The 27820-nt window shown below is 44.3% G+C and overlaps 1 protein-coding gene across 1 annotated transcript; it reads left to right on the forward strand.

The window, feature by feature from the left end:
• Positions 1-5484: 5484 nt before the first annotated feature.
• LOC115545420 (sialic acid-binding Ig-like lectin 5) lies at positions 5485-26128 on the forward strand. The gene is made up of 12 exons (XM_030358586.1): positions 5485-5559; positions 6017-6076; positions 12320-12643; positions 12779-13072; positions 13344-13607; positions 15370-15633; positions 15868-16170; positions 17182-17254; positions 17505-17586; positions 18135-18274; positions 24351-24432; positions 24871-26128. The coding sequence occupies exons 1-12, from the start codon at positions 5508-5510 to the stop codon at positions 25117-25119; spliced, it is 2187 nt and encodes a 728-aa protein (XP_030214446.1). The 5' UTR covers positions 5485-5507; the 3' UTR covers positions 25120-26128.
• The last annotated feature ends 1692 nt before the right edge of the window (positions 26129-27820 follow it).

Below are 27820 nucleotides of genomic sequence, written 5' to 3' on the forward strand. Positions count from 1 at the left end.
ATCATAATTACCACTCGTTTTTTAATATATTTCTGTTTCTGAAACGAAAATCAAATGCCCAATATATACACAGACCCATCAGCTGGTGTACCCAGGGAAATCACAAGGTGTTAGGAGGCAAAGGAATGATGACCCCCAACACGGAGCTTGCGTGTTGCTGACGGCTGTCACAATCTCTGTGTTCGTCAATCTACCTATCGAGTCTTGAAAACAAAATGGCGTCGACGGGTGATCTACTGATGGTATTGTGTGTATAAAATGTCATTTGTAATATACAATCTGTACACTTACAAAGTTCTCAATGCCTCGTTTTATAGGTTAAGACCCTTACTATACTAGTAAGGCTCGTTTTTACCATAACACATATCTTTGCTACTTTTACCATAACCACTGCCCCCTTCGTTCCAAGTTTATAGCGTTTTGATAGAATCAGCTAAAAACAGCCAACTGAAGAAAGCGTCTATATGAGTTTTTTGTGCTAAAAAGTGAACGTTTCAACTCGTTATCATGCAAAACATATCCCAAATCCATTTTACACCGGAATTACCCTTTAAGTAGTTATAGTGCAGTTAGCAGAATACACGCATGATGACAAGTTTGTGCAGACCACAATAATGACGTTGTAGCCTGCACGTTCAAGAGAGAGAGAGAGAGAGAAAGCAAACAATAAAAATACGTAAAATTGAAAGAAAATAAATGTTATGAACTACACAAAGTTCATTGTGCCAGGGTGTTTACCTAAAATGTTTATTCACAAAGTGATCCCTAAATGCCAGTCCACTCGGTTCCACACGGCCAAATTCATTGTCCTGTTGATCGCCATCATCATCATCGTGGTCATCGTCCTCTTCATCGTCGTCATCATTATCGTCTGGCTGTAGAATGTTCCTCCGCTTGCAGAGGTTGTGTAGAATGCAGTGATGACTGTGCTTGCCCTCTCTGGGGTGAGGCATATTTCGCCATGGAGGACATGAAACCGACGTTTCTTCTGCACAATTCCTCTCTCCACAACATTTCGTGTATGTTTGTGTGCTCTAACATATTTGGAGGAAAACATTAAACAATAATAAATATGGATTCAACAAATAAAAGGCGTCAAAGATCCAATATGATGTGTTTTACGCATAGGACTAAGTGTAATCTGCGTAATCACTTGCATGTTATACTTTAACTGTGCTCCCGGTTGTGGATTGAGGTAGGGTGTCAAGAGCCACGTCTTGCAGGGATAGCCACTGTCACCCAGCAAGTGTCACCCAACTCCTACATGGTGCCTCCTACAAAACTGCCTCAGACCGCTCTCCATTAAAATGCGCGAAACATGGGTAGCTCCAAAAACCACCTGCGTGTTGATGGACAAACACAATTTTTATGTGCGTCTCGTCAATAGCACCGACCACACCGGGCATACCTGCAATTGCCATGAAGTTGGCTTTGATCCTGTGTAATTGTTGAATGTCCAATGGAAACCGGATAAACTGTTAGATGATATGTGGTCTAGAGAGCGCGTTGATAGTTTGGTTTATGGCACGGCTGACTGATGGTTGGGATATTCCTAAATCGTCGGCATTGCAAAGTTGCATTTTCCCTGTTGCTAAATAACGTAGTGTTGCCAAACATTTTATTTCGGGACTAATCTGTTACGGCTCAAGACAGGGTGGACCCAAACGCATGGCACAAATTACCACAGACGAGGACGATAGCAATTAACTGGTTTACTGCTACACGGATGGTTAAAGGTGGTGCAGGTGGTGGCGGTCCACGTGCCGGGAGGCCCGAACCGGGGTTGGAGGAGTCAGCAGGCAGCCGAGCTGACAACCACACCCGACAACACGGTGCAGATGGAACTCCGGCAGCAGAGCTGGGTTGGAGAATGGACATGGTGGAGATGACTGGTAGGGGGACAGACGGATTAGGAACGGAGACTGGAACACGAGTAAACGGGAATACAGAGCTCGAAGAATCAAGAGGATACTCAACCGGATAAGTAGAACTGACGATCCATCCGGCGAAGAATATTTGGAAGGCTGGGGTAGATATGCTGGGTCCTGATTGGAAATGACTGTCGGGTGCGGGTGATCAGCGTGGCTGGAACAGCTGGGAATGCGCGGCCACACCCCCGCACATGACACACTGAGACAGAGACAAACAGGGACAGACAAGACTAACACAGAGTGAACTAGCGGAAGCTAGGATCTGGTGGGAGAGACCGAGACAGTATCCCCCCCTCTACGGACGCCACCTGGCAGACGTCTGGCAGTAGGATGAGCTCGGTGGAAGTCTGAGATCAACGTATCGTCCATGATCATACTTCGCGACACCCATTGCCGGTGCTCTGGTCCGTAACCCTCCCATTCTACCAGGTACTGAAATCCGCGCCCCCTAGGGCGGACATCCAGCAACCGCCGGACCGTCCACACCGGGTGACTGTCAATGATGCGCGATGGAGGTGGAGCAGGCGTAGCGGCCGCCAGAGGACAGGAGGAGACAGGTTTCAGCAATGAGACATGAAAGGTGGGATGAACCCGAAGAGAGGGGGGGAGCCGGAGACGCACAGCACAAGGATTAATGATGGCCCCGATCTCAAAAGGACCAACAAACCGGGGCGCGAGCTTCCGAGAGGCTACCTTCTACGGGAGGTCTTTCACTGAGAGCCAGACCTTCTGGCCGGGAACGTATCGAGGCGCCGGTGTCCGGTGGCGGTTGGCCTGCCGCTGGGAGCGGGTGGACCCCCGAAGCAGTGCAGCCCGTGCCTTGTTCCATGTATGTTGGCAGCGTAGGATATGGGCCCGAACCGAGGGAACGGAAATCTCTATCTCGGCTGGTAGCCCAGGGAGCAGAGAAAGGGGGACATTCCGGTAGTGTCATTACGATGTGTATTGGGAGCGTACTCCACCCAGGGAAGATGAAGGCTCCATGAGGCGGGATTGGCGGCTGTGACACAGCGCAGCATGGCTTCCAATTCCTGGTTTGCCCGCTCCGCCTGGCCGTTGGTCTGTGGATGATAACCAGAAGAGAGACTGGCCGTGGTTCCCAGAGCCAAACAGAAGGCTCGCCACACCTGGGAGATGAACTGGGGACCCCGGTCCGAGACGATGTACGCGGGGATGCCGTGTACGCGGAAAACCTGGGATACCATGAGCTCTGCGGTCTCTCTCGCGGAGGGAAGTCCGGGCAGTGCGACGAAGTGGGCTGCCTTCGAAAACCGATCTATGATGGTGAAAATGGTGGTGTTATCTCTGGATGGAGGGAGACCGATTTCAAAATCCAGAGCGATGTTGGACCACGGAAGACTGGGGAAAGGCAGGTGGCGAAGCAGTCCAGACCGGGGCTTGTTGGATGTCTTGCTGCGTGCACAGGTGGCACATGCGGCGACGAAAGACCGGGTGTCCCGATCCATGGTAGGCCACCAGAGCCGGTGGTGCAGGAAGGCCAGGGTGCGGTTGATCCTGGGATGACAAGCCAGCCTCGACGAATGACCCCACTACAGAACGTCCGAGCGAACTGCATCCGGAACGAACAACCGACCGGGTGGACCAGTCCCCGGATCGGCCTGGTGAGCCTGGGCCTGGGTCACCAAGGACTCGATTTTCCAGACCAACGAGGCCACTACGCAGGTGGGCGGTAGGATGGAGTCCAACTCTCAACACTCCTCGTCCTAGGAGTGCAAACGGGACAAGGCATCCGGCTTGGTGTTGCGGGATCCTGGGCGATAAGAAAGAGAGAACTTAAACCGACGATGTAACTTAAGTTTTTATGGTCCGTCCACACGATGAACAGCAACTCCGCTCCCTCCAGCCAGTGACGCCACTCCTCGAGCGCGAGCTTGACGACGAGGAGCTCCCGATTTCCCACGTCGTAGTTCCGCTCTGGGGGAGTTAGCCCTCGAGAGAGGAAGGCACAAGGGTGAAGCTTACCGTCCATGGCTGAGCGCTGAGACAACACTGCTCCAACCCCGGTGTCCGATGCGTCAACCTCGACCACGAATTGCAGCTTGCCATCGGGCTGCGTGAGAACCGGGGCAGAGACGAAGCGCCGCTTCAACACCCCGAAGGCCGCCGCAGCCTCTGGGGTCCATCCGAATGACACCTTGACGGAGGTGAGCGCTGTGAGAGGTGCGGCGATGTGGCTGTAGTTCCTGATGAACCGTCTGTAGAAATTGGCAAATCCCAGGAAACGCTGGAGCTGCTTACGATTGGTGGGAGTAGGCCAATCCGTCACAGCAGTTACCTTCCCTGGGTCCATCTCTACCCTCCCCTGGCTTATGATGAATCCCAGGAAGGCCACTGATGGCACATGGAATTCGCATTTCTCCGCCTTGACTAACAGCCGATTCTCCAAAAGACGCTACAGGATCTGACGAACATGCAGCTTGTGTTCTGCGAGGGACCGAGAGAAAATCAGAATGTCATCAATGTACACAAAAACAAACTGATGGAGCATGTCCAGGGGTTGACACTAAGGTTTCAAAAGCACTTGCCCATCGGGCAAGTACAGGTCAGGTTCAACTTGCCCGAATGTGATGTTCACTTGCCCAAATTATAATCAGAATCGTGAACAGGCCTCTTTTTGCCAGGCACGCGGCCTGGTTTTGGGGGGGGCTCAGAAAAATCATCCTAGCTCAGACTGAAGCTGAATGTTAGCTTCCACACATGTTGTGTTTAAAAAATAACAAACTTCTCTTTGTTTACTTATTTATCGAGCGGTCACATCGTGCCATGAAGTGATTTCAGTCCACCGTTGCAACCTATTAAAGTTATCACCAAGTTATATGTAGACCTGCATGATTTCATGCAAATGTACTTAACTAAATTTCAGAGGTAGTAGCAAAGATATGTATTTTTTAACTTTCACGTTTCTTGTAGCTCTAACTGAATATCACAATCGCGTTTCTAGTAGTGTTGTATCAACAGTTAACGGAGAACAGTATCAACAGTATTAACAGAGGACAGTATCAACAGTATTAACAGAGGACAGTATCAACAGTTAACGGAGAACAGTATCAACAGTATTAACAGAGGACAGTATCAACAGCGTTAACAGAGAACAGTATCAACAGTATTAACAGAAAACATTCTCAACAGCGTTAACAGAGAACAGTATCAACAGAGAACCGCATAAACAGCTTGCATCAACATTTTAATAACAAAATGAATAGTATCCACAGTATTACCAGTGAACAGTATGAACAGCTTTAACAATCTTTACATTAGTAACGGTATTAAAATAGACCAGTATCAATAGTATTAATAGAGAAAAATATTTGCTGCATTAACAGTGTTAATATTATTAACAGTATTAACAGACCAGTGTTAACAGAGTAAAAGTGTTTACTAATTAACAGTTATACATATTTGTTGATTATGGTGTTGTTTAACTTTATTCTCTAACTTTATCTTCTTTCTGTATGTTGGCTCATCCCTTTTAACATAAAGGTTTATCTGTGCTCATGCAAATTTTATCAAGTTCCTCATTTCCTCACCTTACCCAGGTGCGGACAAAAATATGAAATGAAGTTGTTGCCCTTCAGGAACTTCAAATCATGTCCTTCACCTCTATCACGTAAGTCACCTTTATATCTGGTTGCTAGAACAAAGGAACATAGTTCCTCTTTACATGTATTGATATTAGTTTAAGTTTTATTCAAGCAATACCGGTTTTAGTTTGACCTTCGGCAGACAAACACCATGTTTTATCTTTTGTTTTCCTATTTATATCTGTATCTAAACCTCTCAAGGGTTGAACATGTCCAATTAAATTACATGAGCAGGTTTATGATCATTGTTCTTCTTTGAATATCGGTATTATGTGCTTGAAAATTTGTTGAATTAGTCATGGTAGTGATAGATTTACTGGTATTTTGAAATAGACATTTCTATAGCAGTTTACAGTATCTCACTATAATTAGTGCAGTACTGAATACCTTAAGTGTAGTACGATATTCAGTGTGGTACAGAGGCTAATGTCCTCTATAGTTTTAATGATGAAATTAAGAGATTTTGTATTTCTCCTGATGAAGTTTTGGAGAAGAACATGACTGGATCCTGGAGACTATTCCTGCTCTGTTGTCTCCTGCAAGGTAAACATCTCAACCCTCTATGTTGAAACCTGGAGTGGGTACTATACCTGTAGCACTGAAGTACTCTCTGTAGTACTCTCTCTAATACCTTTAATACTCGGTTAATACCTATAGTACTATGTTAATATTGGCAGCACTCTCTATAGTCCTCTGTTAATACCTGTAGTATTCACTGTAATGTATGTGACAGGCGCGTCGTTAGCAATTGAAAACATCCGGGGCTTTAGCCCGGGGGGGAGCACCGTCCTGACTCCTGCGTGCTACGGTATCTTAATTAATTAAATAATTAATTAATTAATGTATCGATTAATTAATTAAGGGCGCCCCCAACACATAGGTCGCCTATGCCGAGCGCCAGGGCAAAAATAAGACATTAGAATAGCCTATATAGCCTGCGTGCACCTACCCGATGTCAAGAAGCCATCGCTGCTCCGACGGACCTTTCTCCCCCAGCCAGGCAACGGCAAGTAAGTAGTGGTCTGCTTTATGTTTCATTTTTAAGTTATTACTTATTGTCAGTGTAGGTTTAATGTTACAGATAAAAACATGCTTTATATTTAGTCAGCATTTCAGAGTTCTAATGTTTTCCCGGAATATGCATTCCTAAACTGTTCACGTCAAGTTCTCTCGCATGAGATGATATGTGCTATCGCGCGACCTGTAACCAGGAAGTAAACACTCGCTTGCATGAAATGATATGCGCTATCGCGCGACGTGTAACCAGGATGTAGATTTAAATAATGAAAAAATAATCTTCCCAGACTGTTTCTGTTACTTGCTTATGCTGTATGCAAGTTGTTTAAGAAGCGTATCTCCATATAAATCTGAGCTGTACATGAATCTGTTAATGAAGTCTCATTTCGACTCCTTCCTCCACTTCACTATTCATGTTCTGTTGCTTGCAGTTAACTACAGCCGCCCTTCCTGGGTAACACCACCACCAATCCCTGGTCATCCATTGAAGCCATCTCTCTCACTCTGCACAGTCACACTGTTGCCGCTTCATTCTCATTGTCTCATAATCTCATTATTATGGCTGCTGTGGATGCTTTAAAAAATAAACATTTTTCTCTTAGGTAAAATCAAACCAGTGGGATGTTAGATTGAAAACCTCCAAAGCAATGTATTAAAAATTGAAAGACAGTCCTATGTGAAGTTTCTTTTTTGGGGATTTTCAAAATGAGGTACCAGAATGGATTGTCAACCCACTGTTTCTCAACCCTCTCCGATTATTACTATGAGTAGTAGTATTGCATGCATGCAGTAGGCCTACTCACATCAGCGCCACAGTAAGCCTATAGAGGCTGCAACCATTTGCTTCTCAAAAGATTGTAGTGTTTTAGAATGAACAACCACTAGAGAGACAAGACAAGACTAATTTTGATTGACAAGTTGGCTAGATTTATATATGTATTTATATTATTTTTTTATTTATAAGAATGAAAGAAAATTGTGTAATGAAAGAATAAAACAATGATTGATGCATTTTTGTTTGAATAACATCTTGCTCCCGCGGCCAGTGCCAGCGCCGGCATTGCAAGGGGAGGGATATTACGTACATTTGCAGGAGGCGGGATAAGTGCGGCCGCTGTCACTCAGGTTTGTTTTGGTTTGACGCAGACAGCATGGAGGCAGAACAGACCGCAGAAGTCAACGCGATCGTCTTCAATGTTGCTGCAACGATGCAGCATATATTCAGAAGAGCAGCCAGTACTTACGTGTATGAAAGCAGCTATATGTATATATATATGTATATATATGTATATATATACATATTTTAATTTTATTTTTTTACGGCAGAGATCCGGGGCTGATCCCAAAAGATCCGGGGCTATAGCCCCGAATGCCCAGGTCTAACGACGCGCCTGGTATGTGAGCTAAATAAACACCTGAATACGACCTAATTTACCTAATAACACATTACATAATTACATAATTTTACGACACACACAAACACACGCGCCTGCACACTCCGGTTGCAGGGACACAGCCACAGAAAATGTTTGAGCTAAACACCCTCAAAATTGATCTTACATTTATGTAGGGGTGTGCCAAATAATCGTCATGACGATGCATCGCGATTCTAATTTTCACGATCTACTGCATCGATTGTTGACGCCAAGAATCGATTATTAATATAAAAAAATGAATAATTAAAAATATATATATATATTATTATTTTTTTATATAGTTTTATAAAGCCTATTCACTTTTTGTGGCATCAGTTTGTCCTCTTATGTTTATGAAATGATATTGTTGTTATGATGGCAGCTACTTACAAAAGGGGAAATGTTTGAATGTTTTCATTTCATTGGTTTAAAGGACCACTGAGGCCATGTAAACGGCACTGATTATCGTTATTTTGTTATTTTAAGTTTTATAGATCCTTAGCACTTCTTGTCAGTGTGTCCAGTAATAGTCGTTTCAATAAATACAGCTATGTATGAATTGAGTTGCTTTGAGTTATCAATTGAACACACTATCCAGATCATACACAGCCAGCCAGCCACTGGTAATGGCTTAATTTTTTTTTAACAGTGTTCAGTGAAAATTCGCAATGCATCGCAATAATTCAAGTATCGCGATGCATCGTGATAGAATCGCATGTGAATCGTGATACGAATCGAATCGTGACTTCTTTGGCAATACCCACCCCTACATTTATGTAGAACTTTAACTTGGAATATTATTACAAGAACTTAAAAAACATCAACCGGAAAACTATGTTCAGCCAACGGCAGCTCCACTAACACATCATGAATCAAATCTCCAGCGGTGGTTTGAGTGACGGTCTGATAGCCCCCCCTCACCCCTAATTACTATTGGAGAGGCGAGCATGGTTATTGGCATGTAGCTTCTACCGGGAGTACACCTTTGTTCCAATATCCATACTATCAGTACTCACTATACTTGTTTGAGTACGTAAGGCGTTCCAATTAAGTTTGGGCGAAAATGAGGGTACTGAAAGGACCCGGATGGTGTACTCAAAACGGCCAAACCTCGGTGTGTGGGAAAATCATGGACATATTATAAAATGGGCAACGGATTCAAAAATGGAGCCTACTTTTTCTGTTTCGGGTTTAAAAAACCAACACACAAAACACACAAACACAAATAAAATGCAGTTTATTTGTTTATTCCTTTTGCTCTTTTTCCGATTCAATATCAAATCAGAAAAAAACTAAAAATGACCCTTTATTTTTGTTTGTGTGTTTTGTGTGTTGGTTTTTTAAACCTGAAACACAAAAACAAAAATAGATACATTTATAGTTATAGGCTACACCAGAAGGCAGAACGCAGCGAAGAAAAAAGAGCCAACCACCTAAACCAGCAATAGACTGTCTAATTATATTTAGCCTTAGTTATGGCCGCACTTGAACCTTATGGTGATTTTATTCGTGAACTATTTGACACTGGAAAGACACACGACGCGATCAGTACCGCTCTAAAGCAATCTGGTGCTCCGTTAAGACGGTGAGGAGGTTCTGTGTGGAGCACAACCTTCGAAGGAGAAATCTAGTTTCCGATTTATTTTCATATCGTCCACTCGCAGACTAAGTCGCCGGCTCCCACGGAAAACAATAAAGCTGGCCATTGTAGAATGCGAGAGACTCGATGGAACGTTTGAAACGTCTTTATATGATTTTTTTTTAATCCGCGTGCCTTTTCCCGGCATTCATTGCGGTTATATCTAAATATCACGCAAATTGTTTATTGATTATTCAGTTTTCCCGTTTTGATTAAAAAAAAACAGAAAAATACAGTTTATTTGTTTATTCATTTTGCCCTTTTTCGGTTTCAAAACCAAATCAGAAAAAACAACAACGACTTAATTGTTTTTTCTGATTTTCTTTTAAATCTGAATATTCAAAGAACGAACCATACACGGATTGAATCGAAGACGAAATTGTTGTTGTTGTGTTTGAGACTGGCGCGAGGGTTCTTTTCATTGTACAGTTCCGGTGTGAGTGGTGTGAGTACCAGATGTATTCGGCTGCCAGATCGGCTTGGGGTCCTGCGCTTACAGATGACGTATCGAGACTTGACATATTGAAACAAGCCAACGGACAAAACCTGGAAGTGTTGTTTATAAACGGTGCTCTTTGATTTTATTGAACGGAGCCCGTTCTCTCACACGTCTTGGAAACACGTCTAAAAGCACTGATGAATGCATATTTTTATTTTCCCATATGTTAATGTAAGGATTGTTAGAGTTAGATATTAAGACAGTATTTTCTAGTTTCTATTAACTGAAAATGAAAAACTTGGACAGTATGAGCAAATAAAATCTTGATGAAATTATATTTGCTCATACAAAACAGAATAAATAAGACAATACATTACTACAACTGAGGAACAGCTTAAATGTAAATCCTTAAAAAACAGCATTTTTAGATCCAATGGTGAATTGAGGATTAATTCATGAATGTGTTCGTATTAGATATTCATCCTATTCCTGGAAAATTGATTTTTTTTTTTATGATTTTCCAGATGTTCAATGAATTGTATCCTTGCCTATACAACTAATAACAATAAAAATTGTAACATTTTCCTCGTTTCCACTAGGGGTATCTTTGCTCTATAATTTAACAAACATCTGTAAAATATTAAAAAATTCACGGTAGGCCTATATTAAGAATGTATATATGTGTATATATATGTGTTACCAATTTTAAGAATATATCCTCAATTGGCCGTGGGATCAAAATATCATGTTTTCATGGATTTACATTGAGCTGTATGTGTGTATGTGAATTGCAGTGTATGTGTTTGGATACACACACGGGCACACACACTGACATATTTGTATATATTTCTTTTTATTCATCTGCAGTGGCGATATCGCACAGGTGATTCCCACAGGCTCTGAAAACAACAGTCATCAAGCCATATCTAACTTACCATTTTGAGCAAAATCATTGAAAAAGCTGTTTATCAACAGCTAAACAACTACTTACTTCTTAGCAATGAATACATTTACACATCGCTGACACACCGGCTACTGAGTGACGTGCATGCGCATTTAATGACATTGTTTACAGGAAGTGCGTCATTAATGCGCATCTAGGACCCCAGAGCCCATAGATATATAAATTAACTAGATTCCCTACGGCGGCATCTAGAACGTCACCATAGGCCGCCATCTTACCACAGTAAAGCTTTCTGGGGGAATCTGTTGTAGCGGACGTAAGTCAGTGATCTGCACTAACGCTAATACTCTTATCTCGCTGAAATCTTGACGGATTTACAAACGGTTTGGTTTCTTACAAACTTTTGCTTTTTCAATATATGGTCTAATAAAGAGTTTTATTAGACCATGTATTGATTTAACATAAATAAAATGAATACGAATGTGCATGTGTGTATTTATTGCACCTATCTGTTCTGTTTCATGTTAATTTCATGTGAAAACACATGTTTATATATAATTACATAAATACATCTGTACAGGGTGGGGATTTCAACATGCAGCCTTTCTTGATGTATATTTGTAAAGGGAAATCTTGTAACCATTTTAGAACATTATTCTATTTTTCTTAGAACCTAACAATTATTCATAAGTATGTACTGTCATATCTACATCTCTGACGTTTATAACAAACCAAACCGTTTGAAAATTGGTTGAAAATTGAGCAAGTTATGGTTATTGAAAAAGTACATGAATCACTACCAACACAATGTTATTGGTGAGCAGCTTACTGTGGTAAGATGGCCGCCAGTGGTGACGTTCGACTCCATTGGCCAGCACCGCGGACGAGGCATCTAGTTAATATATCTATGACCAGAGCCGATCTGGCAGCCGAACACATTTGGTACTCACACCCATAGATATATATATTAACTAGATGCCTCGTCCGCAATGCGGACGATCCCAAGCTATTCTGAATATATAAAAATTTGAATGGAGTCTATAGGTGAAAAATTGAGGAAGGAGATATGTCCCAAAGTTTATAGAGAATAACAAAGAAATAAAGAACGAAAGAAAGAATAAAACTTATGAAGAACAATAGTTGAGCGAGCACTCACCTAATAATAATAATACTAATAATGATAATGATAATAATAGTCATTAATAATACCAACTAATAACTTAGTAAATAATATTACTTACTAATAATAATTAATTGATACGGATATATTGTCTTTTTGATTTTGTTAGGATATTCAATGTTAAATTGGAATATTTTGTCAAAGTTTGTGCATCGATTGAGTCTTTGGTTTTATCAACCCCTTGTTTTAAAGGTGATGGATGCAGCTCTGCAATATTTGAGGCCGTATTGCCAGATGAAGTGACGACACTCAGTGGATCCTGTGTTACGGTTCCTTGTTCCTTCACCGTGCCGGACAAGTATAAAGCCAATCTACATCCTGGATGTAAACCGACATGGAAGAAAGATCAAATAACTATCAGTACTACAACATTCAGGGGAAAACTAACAGCGTACAACTGTACTGCAACATTAAATAACGTTCTTGAAGACAATGTTAAAAATTATTTTAGAATTGACTGTGGAAATCCATTAAAATATGATTTTTCAAAATACCCAGTGACCATCCAGATCAAGGGTAAGTGCAATGTGTGTCTGACCGAAACAAACATGTATCACAAGTCCTATTGGTCTTACTGTGGTTCAGATGATGCTGAATGCTGGTAATGCTTGGGTCTCCATAGTAACCGCTCTAAATTTGTTTGGTACCCAGGGCTCCCTGATGCACCTCGTTTGACCACCCCCAAGGAGCCGGTGGTGGAGGGGACTCCTGTGGAGCTGGGGTGCTCTGCCCCGTCCTACTGTGACACCCACCCCCCCACTGTGACGTGGACCCCCACCCTGGGGCTCAGCACCCAGCTCCAGCAGAACGATACCGTGACCTCCACTCTGACCTTCAACGCCTCCCACCTCCACCATGGAAACAATGTCTCCTGCACTGCGGCCTACTACATACCATCTGGGAACAAAACTGTGACGTCTACAAGATACCAACTCAGTATCTCATGTGAGACAATGTACTACCTTTTCAATGAGAAGTACATTTTATCATTTGTTTTCTTTTTTATATTGATCTTCTCGGTAAATATAGCTTTTTTTCCTTGATCTTAGAAGACAAAGCAGTGGGCTGATGAACAACAACTTTTAATGCTTCTCCTGTTTTTCATTTAATTTGCTATATTTTATTGCATTCAGAACAGTTTTGTTAAACTCACAACATCTGACCAACATGACACCGGAGCTGAGGGCTAGGCTCTGATTGGTGGGTCCTCTCTCAGATGCCCCCAGGAACACCTCTGCTGTCGGCAGCCCGTGTCTTCCAGCCAGAGAGGGAGGCTGCCTGAACCTGACCTGCACCAGCAATGCTAACCCTGCTGTCAGCGAGGTCACCTGGTACCGAATACACAGAGAATGCATCCATAAGATCGGGAATGGATCTTCTCTGTCCATCCAGCTGTTTAACGCCAATAACGTTTTCTTCTGTGAGGTCCGGAATGACTTTGGCACAGAAAAGTCTAATGTCTTCGAGATCGACATTCAAGGTAAGTTGATTCAAAACAGGGAACCACCCTGAGCTTGGTGATGTATCTAAAGGTTTCCTCGATCTTAGACAGAAGACAAAGCAGTGTGTTGATCAATAATTCAAAGTAAGATTGACTCAAAACCAGTGAGCAAATTAAAAGGTTGTTTTATTCAAACCTAAATATGTTTCTTATGTACTCATTTCAGATTTGTTCTGCTTTTTTGTTGACTCTTACTATTTATTGTGAGATCAACATTCAGAGTTAGATTGACTAAAAACAGGAACAAGTCTGAGTTTAGTGATGTAGTGATGGGCAGACAATCACCGTGTTTTATCTTTTATTGTACTATTTATATCTGTATCTAAACCCCTCAAGGATTGAGAATGTCCAATTAAATCACATGAGTAGGGTTATTAGGGGTCCGAGCAGCGACGCGGCTTGGTCCCCTATTGTTTCTGTAAAGTTTTTTTTATCCCTCAAATTCTGTAAAAGTCATACGGCAGCCTATACCGCAGGTCGAAAACTCTTGAAATTTTCAGCTATGGTTACCAATAACCCCCGATACCCATAAACCCAAATTTGTGGTACCGCACCCAAAGCCGGCGCTATTTAAAAAAATCATGAACTAGCTTTATTTCTCCTTACTAAATTGACCTGGACTCAAAATTCTTCCATCTTATTAATCTCTAAAATCAGATGCATCTTTTCCACCCTGGTCTTCTGCTCTAAAAATGTTTACCTTTCCCACAATTTCATAGAAAAGCCTAACGTCCACAGTCTAAACCCAAATTTTCCGATCTGTACTCTTTTAAGAAAGCCCTTAATTCTCTTGTGGAATGTGTTCTTGGAGTTTTCTTGATGTTGTTTGCTTATAAATCGACGTTTTCACAGTGTGAATGAGGCTTCATGCAGTTCAGGAATGTCAGTGGCTCTACGGGTCAATGCCGTGTACTGGTGATCCTTAGGTTGAGAGTTTGAATCCTGATTAGAGTATACTGAACATGACATTCTGTCATTGCCATTCATTTAAGAAACAACATTGAACCGCACCTGAAATTAATCAGGCAATCAACATTACGGCTCATTAGTTTCCTCGGACTGCCAAGACACAGTATGGCATTAAGGAAAACTTCTTCGTTAACCATTTTTCCTTCATTATTAACTCTGTCGTATTTATATTTCCTCCGTTAGTGTTCTTGACTACAGATGTTTAATTTCCCCAGAATTTCAAAGATTTTTCAGGTAAATACTTTGAAGAAAGCCCTTAGGTCACTTGAGAAATGTGTGCTTTGAGTTTTCTGGATGTTGTGTGCTTATCAATAGACATTTTGACCATGTGAATGAGCCTGCAGTTCAGGTTTATAAGTGGAAGATCTTTCCTTAAATGTGACAATTAAATGTTATATTTATATATCTTCCATTAGTGTGTTCTTGACTGTTAATTTAGCTTGTATTTATCATTGTTCTCTTAATTTATATTGGAATTATAAGTTTGAAAATGAGTTTAATAGTCATGGTAGCATTGGTAGATTTACTTGTATTTTAAAACAAACATTTCTATAGCAGTTTACATTGTCTTACTATAATAAGTGTAGTACTGAATACCTTAAGTCTAGTATGATATATAGGGGAGTACAGAAGTTAATGTCCTCTATAGAATTAATGAAGGGATGCAGATATTTTTGTATTTCTCCTGATGAAGTTTTGTTAAACTCACAACATCTAAACAACATGACGGCGAAGCTGAGGGCTAGGCTCTGATTAGTGGGTTCGCTCTCAGATGCCCCCAGGAACACCTCTGCTGTCGGCAGCCCATGTCTTCCAGCCAGAGAGGGAGGCTGCCTCAACCTGACCTGCTCCAGTCATGCTAACCCTGCTGTCAGCGAGGTCACCTGGTACCGAATACACGGAGAACACATCATTGAGATCGGGACTGGATCTTCTCTCTCCATCCAGCTGTGGAACGCCAATAACGTTTTCTTCTGTGAGGCCAGGAATGACATTGGCACAGAAAAGTCTAATGTCTACAAGATCGACATCCAAAGTAAGTTGATTCAAAACAGGATCAACCCTGAGCTTGTAACTAAAGGTTTCCTCGATCTAAGACAGAAGACAAAGCAGTGTGTTGATCAATCATTCGAAGTTAGATTGACTCAAAACCAGGTACAACCCTGAGTTTGTTGATGTAGTGATAATAATGTTTTTTGTTAAACAGGAAGTAAGATGACTTCTCCAAATTCTCTCTTGATGTTGTCTTCCCTCTTCCCTGTATTCACAGCTCCTCCCAGGATCCTGCCCGCTTCAAACTGCAGCAGAATTGCAGCCTGGGTGCGATGTTCCTGCGACAGCGTGGGCAGACCATCACCGTCTCTGGAGTGGAGGTTGGATGGGAAACTGGTGTTGGGTTCTGAAGACGTGTCTGTTAGCCAGGTCAACCTGGAGAACGCCACGTTGAGGAGCTCCCTCATAATGAGGGCCCCTGCTGGTCTGACAGCCTTGACCTGCCACAGCTCCAACGCTGCCGGGAACACCAGCCAGGAGCTTCCTGTCCCCCACCTGGATACACAGCCAACCCTGACAGGTCTGACCTCAGGGAGATAAAGGGACCCTATTGCAACACCAGCTGTGAGGCTGATCAGTCATTACAAGGTCTTTCAAATAGAGTCACTTCTGGACACTCCCATCACAAATAGGAGTGGTGTGTAGAGTACAGATGATGTATTATAATAATTATAATATAAATAAATTATTTATAGGGTTAGGGTTAGGGGTTAGGGTTAGGGTTAGGCACTTTTCAAAGTAACAGAATGCTTTGCAAGGTCATGCAAACAAGGAAAATTACAAAAAGCAGAATTGATGAAGTAACAATGACAAGCAAGAGGAATTAGGAGATATAAGAAGAAACAACGCTCAAGTTTGGAGACGCTGTATTGAGAGGGACAGTAATACAATGAGTTACAGTAGTCTAAGCAGGAAGAGATGAGAGCGTTGATAATAGTGTCTAGATTCTAACTGGTTAAAAACAATCTAATTTTATAGATAATACGACGTTGCAGACACACAATTCAAAGACTGATATCATCTTGTGGTTGAAGTTGTTAGCAAAGATGACACCAACATTTCTGCAGTGGGGTATGATGCAACAGGATACCGTGAGGAGAAGTGCTCTCTGGCCTGCCCCTATGGTAATGGCTTCCAATTGATCTGAGTTTGGCGGAAGAAAGTTTTTAAGAAAATATATATTTACTTTTAACAATATACTGTGTTGCATTTTGAGCAGTTTTTTTGCGTGCTATTGTAGTCAAACAAGAAATTGGTCTGGCAGTAATCTGCATATAAATTTAAAAAAAAAAAGTGACTTGTGCATCATAGATCATGGTACATGAAAATGAGGTAATAAACAAAATAACGGATGGGTAGATCAACTCCCAGGTCACCCCCCTGATGGACTGCACCAATTGGTAGGTTGGTAAGAAATGACCTTTTGTGACTTTTTTAAGGGCTTGTGACGTCTAATAAGCACAAGGGATTCTTAATATGCATTGTTGACACATCCAATCTCAAATTCCTGATGCCACCTTTTCACACTCAGACCAACTGCCCTGGATAGCTGCTATAGCAGTGCTAGCCGCGGTTCTGCTGTTTGCAACAGCGTGTGCCGTAAGGTACGTGGACTGCTAGCCAGTGATTTTACAGATTTTTCACTGATTTCTTTACTGAATATTAAATTATTGTCATTATTGAATAATTAGCATTCAGTTACACCGGAGGTGTAACTGAAGGTGAACATAAGGTGAATTGAAACCAGCCTCCCTTTCTGGCAGTGGGATCAATAAAGCTAACCACATGTCAATCAAAAATAGCCAGCTTATTTTTCTCCTTCCTTTTCTTCTTCTTCCCCTGTTAACATTCCAGAGCTTGGAAGATGGCCAACCAAACAAGTCTCGGCAAGGATGCTCTACTCAACAAATCTCCACCTAACCAAGGGAAGCCCCAGGTAACCCTCCCCTTATTTATACCCAGGTTACCCTATCTGAAAACAATCTGTAGCCGGCTGACCCTAACACTATATTTACCAAGGTAACCCTAACCTTATCTGTAAACAGGTTACCCTAAACCGACCCTATGTTTACCAAGGTAACCCTAACCTTATCTGTAAACAGGTTACCCTAACCCTATGATTAAAAAGGTAACCCTAACCTTATCTGTAAATGGGTTACCCTAACCCTATGGTTACCAAGGTAACCCTAACCTTATCTGTAAATGGGTTACCCTAACCCGACCCTATGTTTATCCAGGTAACCCTATCTCTGTCCCATGGCCACCCTAAACTTAACCGGTTTTAACCAAGGAAACCAGGGTGTGAGTTACGTGGGAGTAGGAGTTGAGCTCCCATAAGTCTGAGCTCCAATGAAATTAATAATGTGTGTGTGTGTGTGTGTGTGTGTGTGTGTGTGTGTGTGTGTGTGTGTGTGTGTGTGTGTGTGTGTGTGTGTGTGTGTGTGTGTGTGTGTGTGTGTGTGTGTGTGTGTGTGTGTGTGAAAGAAAATTGTGGGACTGGGAGAAAAGGCTGCTGGACTGGGAGAAGAGGCTGTTGGACCGAGAGAGGAGGCTGTAACAGCAGCAGGTTCCTCAGCCTTGACCCAACGGGATTCAGAAGAAGCAGCAGACCCAGCAGCAGACAGGCAGGTGGCAGACTGTGATTCCTGTACACGAGAGTGAACTGGAAGAAGAAGTCCAAGAAAAAAGAGATCTGAGCTCCTGGGGCAGAGACCCTCTGGGGCCCAGGGCCCCGGAGGCCCCTAGACTTCCTCTGGGGTGGATGAGGGATGAGCTAAGGGCCGGAGGGATGAGTTAAGGGCTACATTGATGGGTAAAGGCTAGAGGGATGAGTTAAGGGCTACATTGATGGGTAAAGGCTAGAGGGATGAGTTAAGGGCTGCAGGGATGAGTTAAGTGCTACAGGGATGAGCAAAGGGCTAAAGGGATGAGTAAGGGGCTTGACCAGGGGCCATATTCATTCTTGAGACAATGGAATTGATAAAGAGATATAGGCGTGAGGGTATCAAACTTGTGTTGAATTAGTGAAAAACATTTCGCTATTTAGCAACAGGGAAGATGCAACTTTGCAATGCCGACGATTTAGGAATATCGCTGTTAAGGGAAATGTATAAATATGTCCTCAGTTGTTAGGCTATGTAGCTTAAATAATGACATAATCAGGCCGTATAGAATGCAGCATTTTTAATAGCCAAACTTTCAATAGATGGGGAAAAACATGAACGTCTTAACATGAACGTCGCAATAACGAGGCATAGTGTTACGGGTAGCATATGTGTGTGCGCGAGTTCCCTTTCTGTCGATTCACTCGGTACAACACATTAGTATGGGATATCACGCCCTCGCGTGGCTGACTGAAGACACCTCTATTCACGCCTTAAAAAGGCAAATGACCTGTGGTGACGTATGTGAGGCCCCGCCCGCACATAAAACACCGGTCACCACGGTCATTTCTCAGTTCTTACACTCTTCACCTCGCTAGGAACACCTCGCTAACTCTACAGAGTCACTCAGGCTAGCTAGCTGCTGCTAGTTAGCTCTGTTGCCGTTTTAGCACCTTCGAACTAGCTAAACTGCTCTATTGGTGTAGTGTTTTGCTGCCCGCGGAGCGCTTGTTTCGTATTTTTCTGCTATCTCACAAGCTGTTTTTCGGGATGAACACACAACCTAAACCTGCGAGGAAGAAGTCTTCCGTTCGCCCCTGTCCTCAGGGGTGCGGCTTCGCCTTGCATGATAAGGACCAGCACGAAGCGTGTCCCGTCTGTATGGGTATTGTCCACGCCAGGAGAGCGTTGACGGAGCCCGGAGCTTGTGGTTTTTGCCAACCACTTCGCCACTCCACCCTTGAGAGACGTGTTACTTTCGTAGAAAGAGTGCTGGGCCAGGCTACAGTCGCTCGGCAGGACCCACTCCTCTCCGAGTCGAGGGACCCAGCTTTGTCTGCGTCCGACTCGGATGAGCCTTTGGCCCACGTCCCTACTGGTGACTGGGCTGAACATATGGAGTTTGTCGACGGGCTAGCCGAACTTGAACCGGAGCCCCCCGAGAGCGCTGGCCAGCTGCCGCTTCAGCTAGCTGCTCCCCAGGACGAAGAAGACGTTCTAGACATCTGCCTGGACGTGCATGGGTTATCGGAGGATGAGCAAGACGCACTTGCGTCGGGTCAATATGCCACCGACACTACACCGGTTGGCGATGGCGATACTTCTTTCTTTTCTCTGTATCGTCGTGCAGCGGAAGAATTGGAGGTTGACTGGCCCGCTGCTGCACCGGCTCAGAAACAATCCCGCTTCGCGGGATTCTACCTTCCCCAGGAACCAACTGCGACCAAAAACCGACTACCTATGTTTCCGGTTTTTGTGTCGGAGCTAACGTCGGCTTGGAGCAAGCCACTTTCTACCCGCGTCACAGTGGCGGGGTATGGGCAATACTTGGACCTGGACGGTGCTGACAAGGCTGGGTTAGTCAACCCCCCACCCATGGAACCATCTCTGGCAGCGTACCTTGCTCCATTGCAGAACCACGGTGTGGGCGGCCCCCGCTGTGCAGCGCTCTCCCTCGGCAGAGGAATGGCTTCTACGGTGGTGGCACAGAGGCACCTGTGGCTCACTCTCTCGGACGTGCCGGAGAGGGACAGGGCTGTGTACTTGGATGAACCAGTGTCTGCTGAGGGATTGTTTGGACATTCACTTGACGCCATTCAGGCGAAGTTTGAGATGAGGAAGAAGCAAACAGAGGCTCTGCGCAGCATCATCCCCAGACGCGACGCGAAGCCCAGGCCATCAACCAGTGCTCGTAGGCCCGCAGCGCCGCAGCCGCCTCCCCCCAAGAGACCGGCGCCGTTTGCGAGCTCACACTTCCACCCCGTGAAGCAGCATCAGCAGCCGAGTCAAACTCATGGTCAAGCTCCACGCCAGTCGGCTTGGAACAAAGGGCCGCCGCCGAGCTTCCGTAAAGACTCTGCGACGCGGAGGAGGAAGCCACAAGACTCCTAACTTCGGGAGTACAGAGGGCAGAGCAGCATGGAGACACTGCCAGCCCTCATCTGTTGCCGCCAAAGAGGTTGCCATGTTATGTTCAAGGGTCCAGCCCCAAAAGGCGTTGTTTTCCCCTAACACAGTCTCCCAAGCACTCACCCCCCATACACTCAAGTGCATGTTCATTTGCAAATGTTTCTGTGTTCAGTGCCCCAATAAAGGTGCCCCATGTTCAAAATATTGCTTGTCAAAATACAAGTCAAATAAAACACAGCAGGCGGTTAATGCCGTCACCTCCCGGCCCACTGGGGGGCGACATACTACCACCTACAGTACAGGAGGTCAGTCGGCTGTCAGCACAACTTCCCCAGTGGCGCGCGTGCGCAGTCTGCCCATGGGTAGAAAGAACTGTTGCTATGGGTTACCGGTTACAGTTTTGCGCCCGGCCACCTCGCTTCCTCTCTGTAGTAAACACAGTTGTAACAAGCGAAGCAGCAGCCGTGCTGAGGTAGGAAATACACACTTTGCTGAGCAAAAATGCAATACGAGTGGTTCCGACTTCGGAGGCGAACAGAGGTTGGTACAGCCGTTATTTCGTTGTCCCGAAGAAAGGGGGGGGACTACGTCCGATCCTAGACCTGCGTGTATTAAACAAATACCTGCGGTCTTACAGGTTCAAAATGCTGACACTCAGACAGCTACTGAACGCTGTCAGTACGGGAGATTGGTTTGCGACGATCGATCTAACAGACGCATACTTCCATGTAGCGATCCACAGACAGTTTCTCAGGTTTGCGTTCGAAGGGACGGCATATGAATACCTGGTGCTACCGTTCGGTCTGTCGCTAGCCCCGCGCACCTTTTCAAAATGTGTCGAGGCGGCGTTAGCTCCTCTTCGAGAGAAGGGCGTCCGCATCCTAGCCTACCTAGACGATTGGGCTTTGGTGGCAAGCTCCAAGGAGCAAGCAGCAGTGCAACTGTCGCTAGTTCTGTCTCACATTCAAACGCTAGGGTTTTCAGTGAACGAATGGAAAAGCTCGCTGTACCCGAGTCAGCAGTTTTCCTTCCTCGGACTCGAAATATGCTCCGTTTCAGGCCGAGCATGTCTTTCAGAGCACAGAGTGACCGCGTTTCTCCGCTGCCTTGCTCAATTTCAGTTGGGACACAGACTGTGTTTTCGGACAGTTTTGAAGCTGTTGGGCACGATGGCATCTATGATCGCGGTAGTGCCGCTCGGGCTGTTAAAGATGCGAGCGTTTCAACGTTGGACTCTGTCTCATCGGCTGTGCACGCGGCGTCATCTTCGACGAATGCTGGCGATAACCCCGTCTTGTATGTCAGCTCTCCTCCCATGGAGGGATCCCGCTCTACTGAGTCAAGGTTCCGCGATAGGGAGGGTGACTTTTCGCAAAGTGTTGTCCACGGATGCCTCCCTCAAAGGGTGGGGGGCTCTGTGCGACAGTGTCGCGGTGAGAAGGGTTTGGTCGGCGGCTCAAAGCCAGCTTCACATCAACCACTTGGAAATGCTAGCAGTGTTTTTAGCCCTAAAGCATTTCTGTCCAGCTTTGACAGTCCAGCATGTCCTGATCAGGACAGACAACACAACTGTGGTTTCATACATAAACAAGCAGGGAGGGACCCGCTCACTTCCCCTGTTAAAACTGTCTCGCTCTCTGTTACTATGGTGCAGTGTGCATTTTCTGTCTCTCAGAGCCACCCATATCCCAGGTCATTTGAACCTAGGGGCAGACCCTCACCCTTTAGCCGTGCGATTCTTAAAGGGAGTTCGCCGGTTGAGGCCCGTTGTTAAATCCAGCATTCCCTCATGGGATTTGGTTTTAGTACTTGAGGCTCTTTGTGGTCCTCCTTTTGAGCCTATTGAGTCGGTCGATATGAAATTTGTTTCATACAAGACGGCACTACTCCTGGCTTTGACCTCTGCAAAGCGGGTTGGCGACCTTCATGCGTTATCTGTGCATTCCTCTTGTACCCAGTTCACCTCGGATGGCTCCAAGGTTACGTTGCGTCCGAATGCGGCATATTTGCCTAAAGTCATTCCTGCGGCGTATAACTCTATGACATTTGAGCTCTCAAGCTTTTGTCCTCCTCCTTTTGCCTCTGAAGAGCTGAGGAGGCTACATTGCCTGTGTCCTGTGCGTATGCTGCGCACCTACATTGACCGCACTCAGGGTGTGAGGCTTTGTGACCAGTTGTTTGTTTGCTTCGCTAATCCAGCAAGGGGAAAGGCACTGTCTAAACAGCGACTTTCCCACTGGATTGTGGAAGCGATCTCCCTGGCTTATAGCAGCAGAGGCCTCCCCTTACCCCAAGGGGTGAGGGCACATTCAACTAGGGGCATGGCAACGTCATGGGCGTTGTTTAGAGGGGTATCAGTGACTGATATCTGTGCTGCAGCTAGTTGGTCTTCACCGCACACTTTTGTCCGGTTTTATCGATTGGATGTGACCGCCCCTTCGGTGGCTCATTCTGTCCTTTCTGCTGGGTCTGTAATGCACTAGAGTGCTTGGTTTTATGACCCTTGTTCGGTGGCTGCTCCGGGGGCGTGATTATATGTCCCATACTAATGTGTTGTACCGAGTGAATCGACTGAAAGGGAACGATATGTTATGAATATAACTTCTGTTCCCTGAAGGAGAGGAACGAGGTACAACACATGGTTGCCCCACTCCGCAGCTGGGCTCGGTGAAGAGCGGTTACTGAACTGAGAAATGACCGTGGTGACCGGTGTTTTATGTGCGGGCGGGGCCTCACATACGTCACCACAGGTCATTTGCCTTTTTAAGGCGTGAATAGAGGTGTCTTCAGTCAGCCACGCGAGGGCGTGATATCCCATACTAATGTGTTGTACCTCGTTCCTCTCCTTCAGGGAACAGAAGTTATATTCATAACATATCGATTGGCAGAGTGCGTATGCGTGTGTGAGTGACATCAGCGAGCGAGGAGAGCGAGCGGTAGCGCGTGTGTCTTGTGAAGAAGCGAACGAGTCCGGTAGAATAAAGTACCCATCCTGTCAATAATCGGTGGCCGCTTCATTCCGACCTATAAGCAGACAAACTGCCAGTCAAATCACACAAAACAATAGAGACAGGATCACAGAGGCGATTTTTTTTCGCGCTTGGCCCACTCTGGATAAATGTCGTTCATATCGCATATGAGGACTTCCACGGCTGTGGAGAAATGCAATCCTCCGTAGCCACGGAGAGCTGTCATCACAGAGAGGTCATCTCGTTGCATACTTACGGCATCGATAGAGGGGGTGGTGTCAGCAGACTATTATTTAGACAATTATTAGCACATTTCAATCGGACAATTTGACCGGAGAGTTATAAAGGGCGTATCGCGCTTGTGCCTTCTCACACCGCGAGACAGGTTCGTGGCTTTGAGTGTCGCGATTTCGTTTTCGATACGCGTATCGTTACAGCCCTAATATATATATGTGTGTGTGTGTGTGTGTGTGTGTGTGTGTGTGTGTGTGTGTGTGTGTGTGTGTGTGTGTGTGTGTGTGTGTGTGTGTGTGTGTGTGTGTGTGTGTGTGTGTGTTTATTCTGTACCCAAGTCCAGAGAAGGGGAGCTTGGTTATTCTGTACCCAAGTTCCCAGGCTGGAAGTGGGATCAATACAGCTAACCACATTGTCCGTCAAAAATGGTCAGCTTCTTTTTTTCTCCTCCCTCATCTTCTTCTTCCCAACTGATTATATTCCAGAGCTTGGAAAATGGACAACCAAACAGGACTCGGCAGCGACGCTCTAATCAACAAAGCTCCACCCAACGTAGAGTACTCCCAGGTAACCCGCCCCCTATTTTGACCCAGGTTACCCTATCTGAAAACAATCTGTAGCTGGCTGACCGTAACACTATCTTTACCAAGGTAACCCTAACCTTATCTGTAAACAGGTTACCCTAACCCTATGTTTACTAAGGTCACCCTAATCTTATCTGTAAACAGGTTATCCTAACCCGACCTTATGTTTATCCAGGTAACCCAAACCTATCTCTGTCCGAATGCCACTTAACTGGTTTTAATCCAGGAAACCAGGGTTCAAGTTACGTGGGAGCCAGTAGGAATTGAGCTCCATAAATCTGAGCTCCCATGAAATAAATAATATGTCAAAATGTGTGTGTGGGTGTGTGTGTGTGCGTGTGTGAGAGAAAATTGTGAGATCCCTGAGGTTCTGGTGACATCCCAATCAGTAAATCCGTATATATATATATATCTCACTCAGCTGTTCTTCAAAAGTGGAGCGGACACCTATGCCACCATTGATAAACTGAAGAACACGGTCGGACCGAGAGAGAAGCCTGTTGGACTGGGAGAAGGGGCTGCTGGACCGAGAGAGGAGGCTGTAACAGCAGCAGGTTCCTCAGCCTTGACCCAACGGGATTCAGAGGAAGCCGCAGACCCAGCACCAGACAGGCAGGTGGCGGACTGTGATGTCCTGTACACAACAGTGAACTGGAAGAAGAAGTCCTAGAAAAAAGAGGTCTGAGCTCCTGGGGAAGAGACCCTCTGGGGCCCAGGGCCCCGGAGGCCCCTACACTTCCTCTGGGGGGGATGAGGGATGAGCTAAGGGCCGGAGGGATGAGCTAAGGGCTACATTGATGAGTAAAGGCTAGGGGGATGAGTTAAGGGCTACATTGATGGGTAAAGGCTAGAGGGATGAGTTAAGGGCTACATTGATGGGTAAAGGCTAGCGGGAGGAGTTAAGGGCTACATTGATGGGTAAAGGCTAGCCTAGAGGGATGAGCTAAGGGCTACATTGATGGGTAAAGGCTACAGGGATAAGTTAAGGGCTGCAGGGATGAGTTAAGGGCTGCAGATTCACAAAGAATCTCAGGGTTGAAAGTTGCTCACAAGTGGCGAATTTAGGAGAAACCCCTAAAAATAATGGGCGTGTCAGTCTTGTCAGTCTTTGGCTCCTAATTGATTTTACTTGGAGCAATTCACAAAGTATTTTAGGCCTAAAAGTAGCACCTAAGTCTAGGGGAGCTTAAAAGCCCTCGAGAGGACTCTTAACTCAGTAAGAGCTATTCACAAAGAATCTGAAAACGGCTGCATCGAGACGAAATGTTTTGGAGGCAATGGAGGACTGCGAATTGATAAATAGATATAGGCGTAAGGGTATCAAACTTGTGGTTGAATTTGTGAATAACACCTTGATATTTAGCAACAGGGAATTCGCAACTTTGCAATGCTGACGATTTAGGAATATCGCTGTTAAGGGAAATGTATAAATATGTCCTCAGTTGTTTTATATATATATATATATATATATTGTGATTATTCTTTACCCAAGTCCACAGCATAATTATTGCACCACTGTGGGGAGCTGTGTAAGGATGCAGGCTTGCATATGTAAATGAAGGTGCGTTCACATCAAGCACTTGTTCAGGATGTATAATGCAGTTCTAAGAGAGCTCGGCTGAGCGTAACATGTATAAATGGTATTGAGAAAATAAACCATGCCAAAGAGCTAAAGAGTTCATTGTCTCCGTCCCAACTATCTCTCTGAGTGCAACGTATGAGGAAGCTGCCATCCTTAACGTCAACAATCGCAACCATCAGTGATGGTTAAAACAAACGGGGTCTGTAAAGTTGACATCGAGTGGTACACTCTTCGTCGCTGGTGTGGTGGAGTACAAGTAGAACGAATAGTATTCACTTCAGCCTTATGGCATATTTATTCACCGTTCAGAAGAGCACACAGAATACACTGCCGCTCACTCACTTGACGCACTCATCTGCTAGAGCGTAGTGACATCATCACGTTACACTATAACATGTAGCACATTGTCAACAGGATAATACTGGTAACCTACTGCCACAGTACATGGAGTAAGGGCACATTCACATATTAACACTTAACAGGGGCAATGTTACAAATGTACCTTTGATCATCCTTAATGATATTTGTATTAAGTTTATAATCTGCTCAGTATCAATTTATCCTGAAACCAGTTGGGCTTTCGCTTGCACTTCATGTCTTGGTCTTTGCTTTCATTCATGATAGGAGGACCTGAACGGCGATAAGGGCTGATATTTAAAGTGTTCTGGAAATATGCTCATTGGATAATAGTTTGCAGGGTGCTTTTATATACCTCCTTGATATAATGCAATTTAGGTATTTTCATTGTTTGCTTTCTGTCACCCTGGTTGAAAGTCTAATTGGACAAGCTTCACTTGTCAACTAATTTAGGTTAATTTCTAGCAACGGTTTGTTGCCAATGCGTTTCAATGGAGCATTTGATGATGTTGTGTGAGCCTTTCCTGTAGGGCTGGAGCCCCCTGGTTAATAATCATATGCATCCTTTTAGCCCCCGTGACATAAAAGAGACCCCAGGTCTATAGCTTACTTGTTAATGGCCTCGACTCAGTCACCTATTGCATCACTTCCTTTATGGTTTCGGCCTCCTAATTGATCATTGTAGTATATTTGAATACCCTCTTTCATATATATGATACCACCACCCCTTGGACGTGGCAACAATTCTCCATAACCATATGGGGGGGGGGGTGCTTGTGGACAGTATTGGTGTACAATAGACATAAATAGGAAGCCCACTCAGGAGGAGGAATGACCTCTGTCTCATTCATATTTAATTAATTTTTTCAAATAACCCTGCCTCGTTAAATCAATGAGCTTGCTGTTTTGCTTTCAAAAATAGGTTATAGGCTGTGTCACTATAAAATCTTCACGTCTCCGCGAGTGACGTAACAAGCCACCAGACGGCGATTTAAAAAAACGATTCAAGTTCATTAAAAAAGTAGCTAAGCAAAGACAATGGTTTTATAGCCATGATTTAAACGGCATGCGAGCTGCTGGTTTCAGCGTCCATAACATCCATCATTGCAACCATGTTATTATATTTCTGTCGAGACCTATAATATTCTTCGTCATAACTATCAAACCAAACATCCTTCGGAGTGAGACTGTGTTGGTAAACCCCAGGTTAAAAATCCCAAAGGTTGTAACTAGGTTTTCATTCAAAAATATATATATGATTATTATTATTCTATATATTGTTTTAATTTTTAAAATACGATTGTTATTTTCAAGCAAGTGATAAGTCATACTGTTTATTTCTGATATTTTGATTTTTCTCCTGTTTACCTATTTACATTATACAACATTAGATTAATGTAAATAATTAACTGTGGAGCTATACCATTTTTGT

Source organism: Gadus morhua, chromosome 6 (genome assembly GCF_902167405.1).
Source record: "Gadus morhua chromosome 6, gadMor3.0, whole genome shotgun sequence".
Lineage (NCBI taxonomy): Eukaryota > Metazoa > Chordata > Actinopteri > Gadiformes > Gadidae > Gadus > Gadus morhua.

Bases quoted from the DNA above. Each gene is read 5' to 3' on its own strand.
- LOC115545420 (XM_030358586.1), top strand. From the start codon at position 5,508: ATGAAGTTGTTGCCCTTCAGGAACTTCAAATCATGTCCTTCACCTCTA. The intron at 13,073-13,343 runs GTGAGACAATGT...GTCCTCTCTCAG, and splicing joins ATACCAACTCAGTATCTCAT to ATGCCCCCAGGAACACCTCT. The intron at 17,255-17,504 runs GTACGTGGACTG...TTAACATTCCAG, and splicing joins GCAACAGCGTGTGCCGTAAG to AGCTTGGAAGATGGCCAACC.